Below are 12,033 nucleotides of genomic sequence, written 5' to 3' on the forward strand. Positions count from 1 at the left end.
TATGAAGAAGGACATGTTTCCTTTCTGTCAAAAGGGTCTCCTGGTTGCATCTTGCTATATCAGTCCTGTTCATTGACTTTTGGGCATGTATATCATCATGGTGTCTTGTATCTCATCATGCCCAAATTTGTTTTGGGCAGTCAATGTGATGATGAAGTGTGCAGACAAGTTATTGCCTGCTTCAGTGGTAGTAAATGAGTGTGTGTTTGCTTCAAATCAGCTTTATTCCAAACTTGTAACACATTCACTGAGGTTGAAATCAAGGTTTTTTATCTTAGAGTATGGGTTATGTGCATTACAGTCATAACATCAACTAAAGGCAGTAGGTTGCTATATGCAGTAATGCACCTGTTTAATCATGTGCTCATGTTGAGAAATTGCATTATCTCACACTATCATAGGCTGAAACCTCTGATCTCATATTGAATGAACTGTAGGACTTAGAGAAAAAAGCATAAAAATAAACTTTGTGCTAGACTCCTATATGTTACACAGTATTTGATGGAATTACTTTGTGTACTAATAGAGCAAGGCCTTGAAATGTTCTTAGAGAAATAACACGTCACTGTCCAGTCCTCCAGATCTGAAACAAAATGTTAAGATTTTGACAACTGTATATTCAGAAGGTTACTGCTTCCTCAGGGCCAGTGGCTGGTCCATGCTGGAGTAGCAAGGTAATGCAGAGTGAAATGGTGTGAATAGGTCCAATGGGAAACACTAAGTGTTTACAACAACCCACTATGAAGCCAGCTGGCAACACATCTCGTGCGGTCAAGCTGTGGTGTCAGAGATGGTGCCTTGATTGGCAAACTTAAGGGTGGCCAAGCCTAAAAGATCAAAACTTAGAAGTGACACTGCAAGGACCTAATGGTATTTGTTTCCAGTCTACTAAGCCAAGCAGAAGACATTTACACTTCTGAGTTTGGTAAGGAAACAGGCACATACATAAGGTTGCTGTTCAACTCAGGTCAAACCTCCTGCTGCACAGGGACTTCCCTGTGGTGTCCCTAGAAAAAACAGATTGTGAAGAAGACAGCATCAGAGGGAACACAGACACAGCAATGAGGATTCAAAGAACAAAGCCCAGTGGAAAAGGGCTGGGGGGTGCTGGTCAGCAGCTGGCTGAACGTGAGCCAGCAGTGTGCCCAGGTGGCCAAGAAGGTCAACGGCATCCTAGTTTGTATCAAAACTAGTGTGGCCAGCAGGACCAGGGAGGTGATTGTGCCACTGTACTCAGCACTGGTGAGGTCACACCTTGAGTCTCGTGTCCAGTTCTAGGCCCCTCACTACAAGGAAGAAGTGAAGCTGGTGAAGGGTCTACGGAGTCATATGAGGAGTAGCTGAGGGAGCTGGAGTTGTTTAGTCTGGAGAAGAGGAGGCTCAGGGGAGATGTTATCACTCTCTACTACTACCGCAAAGGAGGTTGTAGCAAGGTGGGGGTCAGCCTTTTCTCACAGGTAACAAGTGAGAGGACAGAGGACATGGCCTTAGGCTGTGTCAGAGCAGGTTTGGCTTGGACATTAGGAGCAATTTCATCATGAGAAGAACAATTTGAACACTGGAATGGACTGCCCAGGGAGGTTGTGGGGACACCATCCCTGAAGGTGATCAAGAAAGCACTGGATGTGGCACCTAGTGCTATGGTCTAGTTGACAAGGTGGTGATTGGTCAAAAGCTGGACTTGATGAAGGTCTTTTCCAACCTAAATGATTCTTTAATTCTGTGATCATACAGTCAATCACTTCAAGTTAACACTAAAAAAGACTGAAAGAAAAAATGACAAAAAATTTTCAACAAATCTGCACAAAAAATTTTCGTCCTGTTTCCAATGGAGTTAAGGTGTAATTTGAGTTGCCTATTGTTTTAACTTGCAGGGAATTTTACAAGCTTTCAAAATCATTCTCCTAGAGAAATTCCATTCCAAATGATATTGTAGTGGGTATTTCTGTAGAAAGCAGCAATTACTAAAGAAAAATTATGAAGGACCCTTATGAAAAACAAGTTGAGCATGAGCCAGTAATACATCCTTGTGACAAAGAAGGCTGTCAACATCCTGGGCTGCATTAGCGAGATGTTTTGCTTTTTATCCAGCAGATTGAATGACATGATCTTTTCCCTTGTTATAGTTTAACCACAGCCAGCAACTAAGCACCACACAGTTTCTTGCTCCCCTGCAAGCCCCAGTAGGCTGGGGGGGAAGAAATTGGAAAGGGTAAAAGTAAGAAAACTTGTCAGTTGAGATAAGAACATTTTATTAATTGAAATATAATAATATAACAATAATAATAATAAATAAAAATAATAGAATAATGAAAATGAAAATAACAGAGAGAGAAATAAAGCCCAAGGAATAGAAGTAATGTAAGTGAAAAAAACAACTGACTCCTGCCCAACCAGTCCCTCAACAAGCCCTGGGCAACCTTCTCCCTAATTTATTGCTGAGCATGATACCATGGTATGGAACATCTCTTTGGCCATCTGGGGTCACACATCCCAGGTGTATCCCCTCCCATCACCTTGTGCACCCCCCAGCCTGCTCATTGGTGTGGTGGGGTGAGAAGTAGAAAAGGCCTTGACTCTGTGTAAGCTCAGCAGTAATTGAAACATCCCTGTGTTATTAACACTTCTTCCTGCACAAATTCGAAACACAGTCCCACACTATCTACTGTGAAGAAAATTAACTCTATCCCAGCCAAACCCAGTACACCGCTCTAATCAGCACTTTTGAGTCCACTTCTGGAGTACTGTGTCCAGTTCTGGGCTCCCCAGATGTACCTTCCAAGGTCAACCATCCTGTGATTGTGTGATTCAATAACTTCAGGCTTTTAAAGCAGTGTTATGATAAAGAAAAAATGTAGAGATTATAAATACTGTACTTCAGGTGTCCTGCTTCAAACATACAAATTCTCCTTTAATACATCATGGATTTTTTTTAATTGATCTCAGACAAGAAATAAAGCTGTTGGTAAACATGACATCAGACCTTCATGTGTCCAAAATATCTGTTCATCTGCTTTTGAGTAATAGAACAGGAAATTAAAGTAGCTTACTGTTTGGGTTTTTTTCCCTTTTAGCAGATAAGTAAAGGCCAGCAGGTGACAGAAATACACGTATTGAAAGGGAAAAAAATCACTAGTGAAATTCCTCAAGCACTGGCACCAAAATGACTAAATATCTTAGACAACTTTGACGCAAAAAAAGTAAATAAATAGATGAAAATTACTGATTGCATAAAATTGAAAGGTGTCGTCTATTCAGAGTGAACTAGAATGGATGGAGGGGTCAGGTGATTTTAAGGAATGTTACATTAGAAAAAATTATGAGATACAATTGCACTGAAAAAAAAAATCCTACACTGGATTGAGTAACAGCAGAACTCCTACTCTTAGCACCAAGGCTAAAAAGCACTCAGCAGAAAAAGACCGTGACAGAATTGTCGTTGGATTGACAGTAGGCTATCACTGTAATGCAACCCTGAGAAATAAAATGCAGTGCTAGGACTTGTCAAATGGTGTATTCCTAAAGATAGAGAAGTGTAATGTCTTTGTGTGAGGAGTATAAGGTGAGTCCAGGTTGAACCACTGAATTCTAGCAGGTATGCATGGAGCAGGGCTGTGAAGATGACCATAAAAATGTTTCCATTTTACATACACAGCCTGTAGTGTGACAGAAGCATTTTGGTTGCTTACCTGAGAAAAAAGAAGGTAAAAAGAAATAAAACATATGCTAACACAGTGTTGGCAGAACAAATGAATATGAATAAAGGAGAAACAAACTAAGCTGGAAATTAGAAGAAACAGAAACAGAAAAAATGCAAACATTAACTAACTTTAAAATGAAGCGTAAAGGATTAGAGGATGCAGCAACTTGCAACAGTATGGAATTTGATTCAGTGACCATTTCCAGCCCTTTGGGCCTTCTGGAGTGCATCTTTCATTGATTTATCTAACACCAAAGGAAATAAAGGTGAAAACAAGACATGTAATATTAAGGTCAATCACATTTTTAGAAATGAAAGCGCTGCTGTTGAACTACAGCTATATTTGTGAAACGCTTTTTGCCATAAATACAAATTGATTCATCCAGAAAGCATGATTTAGATTTCTTTGGAAAAAAATGCCATGTATTTTTATCTAAACCCTTCAAATTTAATATAAACTATTTTATCATATTTTATTACTTACTTATCACCGAAAAATCAGTTAGCTAATGAAGTTAAATATAAACTATACAAGTGAAAATTAATTCATTTAAAGACATAATTCAATACATATTGTAACATCTTAAGTGTCTAGTCCTTAATCGCAAGTAAACGGGGTATAAAAGATTTGATTATTATTTTCCTCCTTATTTCAGATGTGTAAAATGAAAGTGCATACCCTGAGAGCTTTAATTTCTACATTGTCAGAAAAAGTGAGTTTTTCCCAGTTCTACATAGTGATTTGAATTTGCTGCTTCATACCATTAACATCAGAACTACTATGTGTGATTTACACACTAACATGTTTAATTTTGTGCATTACTTCTAATAGCTTGGAAATGCTGATTTAGTGTTTTCAAGTCTTTGGAGTTAAAAAGAAAACAAAATACTGTCAACTGCTCTTTGAAAAATTAAAGATTTAGGAAAGAAATCAAATATTCCTATTTCGCGTTTTGGAAGCAAACTTAGAACACATATTGTGACTTTTTGGTCAAGCAATAATTTACTGTGCTGGCAGACATTATTTTTGAAGATGTACTCATCAACGAGCAAGGCATTTTTTATATTTTTGTAACATCTTTGCTCTGTGCCACAACAAAATCCTGTCTTTGGATTGCTGGTTTTAAGAAGTGAGTCTTTTTAATTTGGGTAATTTGACTGAGGTCTCTCCTGTGCTCTAACCTTTAATATGACATGTGTGTATTAATTTTCTGGATTCAGTCTGAATGTGGAGAAAACCTAGGAGAAGACTTATGTCTATGAGATTTCTACTTACATCTGAAAAATATGTTAGAGGATGTGATCTCATGAGGGTTTTGATATTTGGGGGTGAAATCTTTCAAGCATAGGCAATACCATTTTGACATTGTTAATTCTGAACTTGCAATTAAGCTGTTTTATGATCTTACATTTGATTTAAAATTCAAAATAGCTTCCTTTCCAGAACTATGTTTCTCCTTATTGAAGGAATCCTTTATTTAACTAGCAATAAACTACGATTAGAATCAACAGTGTCTTAGTTGAAGGGGTCAGATTAGCAGCACAGAGTGAGGGGCAACAAAATATTAATTTGCTTCATCCCACAATTCAACATACTTCTCCAAGAAAATGGCAAAGGAAGCCACAAAATATACATTCTCCACTTTCCAAATTGAAGTCCCTAAGTGAGTTCCATTGTTTCTCTGATAAAGGTCTTACAATAAGCTGATTACGTTCTTGTTCAAGTCAATAAAATCATGTTTCTACTTTAATGATGGGTTGGCTGGACATCATAAAAAGGGAAGTTATTCTTTGGGGAAATTAAGTATGAAAATCTGTATACTGTGTGTCTGACTCCTTTTAAAGATGTGCTGCATGCAGAAAGAATTTTTTGTGCAATTTATTCCATCACAATAAATAGTCTCTGCAGTTTTGTTCCAATTGCCATTGTAAAGAACTAAGGGTAGAAACACAAGAAAGGTGAAAATGTCAAACAATATTTTTAGTGATGCATCTTGCAACTCTTCCTTAAGTGTTAAAGAGCTAATCCAGGAATGATCTTGTCACTTGGAGCTCTATGACTGACATTTTTAGAATTCAGATCACACCTGAGTACATTGAAGGATACTTTCACTGGGGCATAACACTGTCTGTTAGGACTTGAACACTCGTGATTGCACTTCCATTGAATAATTTATACATTCTGCAACACTTGCCATGTTACGCAGACAGTATTTTGGAAGTCTTACAGCAAGTGACTATGGGTACTTGGACCAGAGTTGAATCCTATAATATGCATTACTTAAGCCCTGACGTGGTACTACAAAACACTTTTTGAAATGCAGAAGAAATAGTAAAGCCAATTTGGTGATAATTCTGAGGAAGAAATATCTATACGTTAATCTAATATTTTCTGTCTCATTCACCACAATGAAAATCCAGATTTCTGGGCAAGAGTTCTTCTTGTCGTCTGTTGCAATACACTAAGATCCTCAGCTCTCTAGAAGAATTTTAGAGTTATTCTAGTTCTAGACAATGAGAAAAAAATGTAAAATACTTATCTGAAAATAATTCATCTTTTCAAGGCAAAGTGAGTCCAAAAAAGCCCATTCTTATTAGATCATGCTTTAGAATAACTAGCAAATTGAATGTACGGATATGACTAACAATTCATATGGATAAAACAACAGTAAAGGATGAACAAATGAGATATAATGAATGAATTTGTAAGCGTATATACTTACTTAAGCTTTGATTCACTGTGTGAAAATCCAGAGACTCAAGGGCTGAAAAGGGCTAACAAAATAATTTAAATTCCAAGTTTTCTAAATTGAAGATCTTGAGCTGCATGCTTTCTTTTAAATTTATAGAAGAAAACATAATTCATCACTTAAAGTAGTGAGGAAAGGAAAAAAGCATTTATGGACAAGTGGATTACTTCAAGATGTGTATGAAAATATCTAAACTCATGTTCATCTTCCAGAGAACAAAGGAAGTGTTACTACTCCCAGTAATCCTTTTAGGGTCTGAGTGAGTTTCATAACATGACATCTAAATTTAGATATCTTCCTGTTTGCTAAGTGTGAAAACTCCCCTTATTGGTAATGGACATCTAGCCATTCATTCACTGAAGACTTGTGAATGATTTAACTGTAGAGGCAAGAGAGCATCTCTTTTTCAGAATGTTATCCTTTCCAAGGATGGTTTGAGATCCTTGCTCCTGAGCGTACAACATTACCTTTAGCTCTGTTTACCACATGTCCGTTCTTTCAGTCACATGTTTATTACATGTTTTCCTTCAAGGTCTCTGATATCATCTGGCCATACAGTAGGATTAAGAATGGATCCTGGTGGGCTCCCTAGAGGTCCAACTTCTTTTTTAGATATTAGTGTGTGAGATTTGGATATGTTACTCAAGTGCAATATATAACTGGGTACTGTTGATGCTATAATTAACTCCTCTGGCAGTAAGATGTAATGTTGATGGATTCACATGTAAGACAGCATGATGTTTTGTTGGTCACTGTGGTACTGCAAAAGTCTTATTGAAGTCCCTCCATTCTTTCTGATATCTGATCCCTACCTGATCTTTCTCTTCCTCTTCCAGTGACGCTTCCAAGGACAGTATCACTCCACATAAGGGGCAGGGGAAGACGAGTGGGTGCTGAAAGATGCACGAAGAGGAAGATGAAGTTCCCAGGACATATTATGGAGTGGGGAGCTTGATGAACTTGGAGGAGGGAATGCCTATTGTTCATCAGCTCTTCTAAGGCCAGCTCACTAAAGAAGGGTTAAATAACCCCAAGTTGCCAATCCTGTTTTGAACTTCCTTTAAAACAGACAAAGACACTTTGCCTCTTTCTATCCTCAAAAGAATCTGGTAAAAAAAGAACACATAACCCAACCTCCCCTGCCCTTCCCAGCCCATCACATCATCTTGCATACAACCCTCGTCTCCACACAAGTCATTGTGCCTCTGTCTGTAACAAGATTATTATCTTTGCTCTATTACCAGCTGTACACAAGACCTCATGATGCATGAGCAGTTGGGATGATAGAAGATTTTAAACAGGCTTCTTCTGAGGCCAAGGAAGCAGCTCAAATGTTGTTGAAAGAATTTTCTTCAAAAGTGTCATCAGTGTGCTCCTTGACTTGCAGGAAAGGCCTGGAAGCTTTGGTAAAACAGCCAGTTTTTCAAGCTAGAGACTGAGAGTAGGAAATGACTGCAACAGAGCTATACAGTGGAAGCTGTCTGCTTGCAGAAATTGCTAGGATCATTGTTTCAATAATATTCAACTGATATGAGCAACTCACATTTGGATCCTGAGGAAGAGGCCCCACTTGAAGTGGATCGTGATGCTCCTTTCATGGAGAAAACCCCTTTGCCTCTACGAGTTGTTGTCACAGCCACACGAGGACGTTTCAGTGGAATCACTGCACGGGGAGGTGGAGGGACACGGCCATGGTAATCAAACAACCTAGAAAAGATTAAGTCAGCCAAACTCCATAAAACCTTCTGTGATTTCATGTCATGGAAGCCCTGTCAACTAAATTTTCACATTATCTTTGAGAAAATTAGCCTTTGAAACCTTAATCACTTTATATCACAGTCAAATTACATTTCAAGGATCTATGCACATTAAGTGCCTTATTCAGATTTCAGTCACAGACCAGTGCATAGCTCTGGTCATACTTTTTTGCATGATTTAAATAAAGGATGGATGCATTATGGGACTCTGTTATTTGCAGTATGGAAAATCCATAACCTGTTTTCCACAGGTCCAAATAATTTCATTGCATACAACCAACAGTAGAACATTTTGTTGTGATATTGCAGGTCCTTTATTACATGTATGACTTAAATTCCAGTTTTCTATCTGCTATCTTTAAAGATGTAAAAAATGAAGAAGAACTTTTCTGAAGACAAGCATCTCTATAAAAAAATATCCTACAGTTTGTAAAATAGCAAGAGTCTTTGCATATGTTCTCATTATTGAAGAGTGAATTAGTGCAAAAACAATAAAATACCCAAGCATACTTAACTAGAAAAAAAAAAAAGTGTTGTTCAAATCAAAACCACTAGCAGGTAGATATTCACAGATTTACCACTACAGTCAATGAAAGATGCTCTATAAAAAAATGAGCTATTATTATCAAACAGAATTGCCCAGTCCTAAAAATACAGTTATCAATAGCAGATAACTAGCCTGTGTAGAAGAAAATAAAGGCAGTAGAAAAGGTAATAAAAACTACAGATACACACTTGAAAACAGGCACACAAGTAATTCACTCACCACAACATCTAACAATGTGCTGAACAGGAAGCAGAATCAAACTTAAATCTTCTAACTCATTTTCTGGCAAGTAAACACTCAGTGTTTAAATCCTAGATTCCTTACTTCTGTCTATACTGTAATCTTACAGAAAATGTAACCATCTCCCTCTTTTTCTGTAGCTGTCTACAAAATGTGTCACAGAGATCCTGTCACCCCCACTGAACATGAAATCCATGGCCTCAAATATTCTCACAAATAAGCAGTTTCTAGCCACTGTGAGCATAACTAAATAACTGCATATGAAGATGAACATGGAAACATTTTTTTTTTACTTTTAATGTAAATAATAGTGTTTATTGTCACTCATCACTTATCATATTGGATGATCTGCAGGTTGGTGACGATCTGCTGTTTGACATTACTGGAAAAAACTTTCAGAAGAACTTTAAGCTATCATGCACATGTTCATCATGTGATTATTCCTCCAAAGGTGATTTTTTTATGGCTTCCAGTGTTTCATGTTTAGATAATATAGTGAAATTTGAAACTATACTTCCTTTTCTTTAGATATAGAAGAACTGTTATCTATCTATTCCTACACTTATTTCTGAACTTATGCAGATTTTGGGCTTGGTGTTTTGTTTTACCAAGTTCTATACATTTCAATAATATGATTTCTTTTAAAAAAGAATGCTTCCACTTATAAGTTTTGAAGTACCCTACCTGTTTTCCTTGTGCTTGTAATAGGAGGAATGATAAACAGAAGTGCTCAGTTCTAAAGTAATTCTTTGCCCCAGTAATCACTAATATGCACATAATTGTGCCTTTTATTTCAGCCATCCTTCTAAAATGTATAGTCCCAATCTTACCAATCTGTCTTCATATAGATTTTATTTTAGAGCACTAACCATTCTTGTCACCCTTTTCTGACCCCACCACTGCTTTAGTCAAGGTAAGATAGAAGTATTCTACCTTCAGAGAAGTTGGAAAATTAAGAGATATTAGAAAACAAGATCTATGGTTCGGGGTAAAACACAAAAATTCAGGAAGTTCAGAAGTTCAGAAGTTCAAAAATTCAAAGAATCATGACTATAAATCTTAAATTATATTCCTATAGACATGTTGGTAGTTGATATGTTGTATTCTCCATGAGATTTTCTTTTCCATGACTACTATATAGAGCTTTTCGTCTTTCCCTTCCATTAACTTGTATTTAACAGAGACTGGTAAAGGTCCTATGGTTTTTATCATCAGAAGATCAGTATGTCCAGCCTTGTGAGGCCAACCTCATATTTAGGTTTTCTATCATAAAGGTTCTGCTGTCTTAATCCTGAAAGATTTCTGAATTAGAAAATCATGCTATTAAATAGATTTATGGATACATTTCACTCTCAGTGGTTTTCCATAACAACACAATCACCAAGACAGACACCAGGCTCCACAGAAACAACTTTTAATCTACCATAAATATTTCTTTCATTGTGAAAGTGTAACCATTATAGTTGGCCATTTGTTCTACCCATAACGTACAGAATAAGGGAAAAAACGAAACACATATAACTTTAATATTCATGTGTCATCGATATGAAATACTACTCTGTTTAAAACCATAGAGTTGCACTGATGAAGTTCAGCACAATAACCTTGGGAAGGTAACTTTTTGCAGGACATGAGCTGCTCCTACTCTAAAGGATGGACTGAGTGGAATTAAACTGCATTGATGGCTTTCACTCCATATGTTTCTATCTCATTAATTTTAGCTTGTACAAAGGGGCCATGGTGATTTACATGCAATACCAAAAGTAGTGGCTCAAATTGAATCAACCCCAGGAAAAAACAAACCTGAAAAATATTTTTTACATTTTTCTCACTGTGTTCCTAAGCTGAAAGGTATATAGCACATGCTAACTTAAGTTCTGGGTCTGAACTGTTCCCCTGCTACTGTCCATTGCTTCATATAAAAGAATTCTCAACTTAGAAGACATTGGTGGAGCAATGTTTTGTTCCCCTCTGACTCACTTGACCTGTGCTAAACCAAGCTGCTGTAATGCAGACACACAGCACCGCTGGATGATGAGTTGGTTATTTATGATCATTCATGCTATCCCTGTGTTGAGGAGATTCTGCAATATCTGAATAAATAAATTTTCACAGTGCTGAGCTAGGCTGTGTGCATGTACTCAAGGCAGAATCTCCAATTGCTCAGTTATTCAAATTCTTTTCCTCCTATAGAAACACATCTGCGGTTCACCTTGTGCTTTTGCTTCCCTCAAGGTTCTTCTAGATTTTTAAATGTTCTCAGAACATTCTTCAGGAGACATTCTATATCTTTTCATATGTATGGATGCAAAGACAAAGACATGAATGTCATACTGAAGAATTTTACAACCGCTATGTTTTGCAGTGAAAGTAGGCCTGGAAGAACTCTGTAGGAAGAAACAGTGAGCAGTTAAACTATCATTAAACTATTCAGCACAGCAAATGCTCCAAAAGCACTTAGAGAATAATAAAATTAAAAGAGCTGTTTAATAAGCATACAATTGGTGGTGGTAATCTTCTCTGGTTTTGATATATTCAAATAGTCTTCTGATACACAATAGAAATAATGAAATGAATAATGTGTAAAATCAGAACTGACCTGTTTGACCAAATGATGAGATTACATTATAAACAAACAGTAGCAATGGTGTAGGATGTACAAAAATATAGCCACACATACCGATTGTAGAAATCATCTCTGTAGTAATCATAATCAAAGACATAACCACTGTGGAAAAAAGCAGAAAAACAAGAATGAACTGATTTATAGAGAAATACACATTGATCAAAACTTCTGCGATAATATTGGCTTGCTCTCAAACTTCAATATGTTCGAAGTCCTTCCACTTCTTTTGCACAACCATATACTGTTCATTACATCTATCAATGCTGTTTTCAGCTATCACTGTAGAATATTTGGAAATGTGAAGTCTGGGGCATGCAGAACAATGTAAACAGTTGACAGCACGTACAGAACGGATTAAATACAGCGTGACAGCTCTGTAATTAGAGGATCATTACAGTGCAATTCTCTGAGTG

General features: G+C 37.0%; 1 protein-coding gene across 3 annotated transcripts in view; it reads right to left on the bottom strand.

The window, feature by feature from the left end:
* RALYL (RALY RNA binding protein like) overlaps nt 1–12,033 on the bottom strand; it is a 374,061-nt gene that overhangs the window by 25,861 nt on the left and 336,167 nt on the right. For all 3 annotated transcript variants that reach the window (XM_032689798.1, XM_032689791.1, XM_032689807.1), the window contains 3 exons: nt 11,675–11,722; nt 7,994–8,157; nt 7,263–7,343 (listed from right to left, as the gene is read on the bottom strand). In XM_032689798.1, the coding sequence (XP_032545689.1) occupies nt 7,263–7,343; nt 7,994–8,157; nt 11,675–11,722 (293 nt within the window). The remainder of the gene's footprint in view (nt 1–7,262; nt 7,344–7,993; nt 8,158–11,674; nt 11,723–12,033) is intronic.

The sequence above is a fragment of the Chiroxiphia lanceolata genome, chromosome 1 (assembly GCF_009829145.1).
Source record: "Chiroxiphia lanceolata isolate bChiLan1 chromosome 1, bChiLan1.pri, whole genome shotgun sequence".
In the NCBI taxonomy this organism is placed as follows: Eukaryota; Metazoa; Chordata; class Aves; order Passeriformes; family Pipridae; genus Chiroxiphia; species Chiroxiphia lanceolata.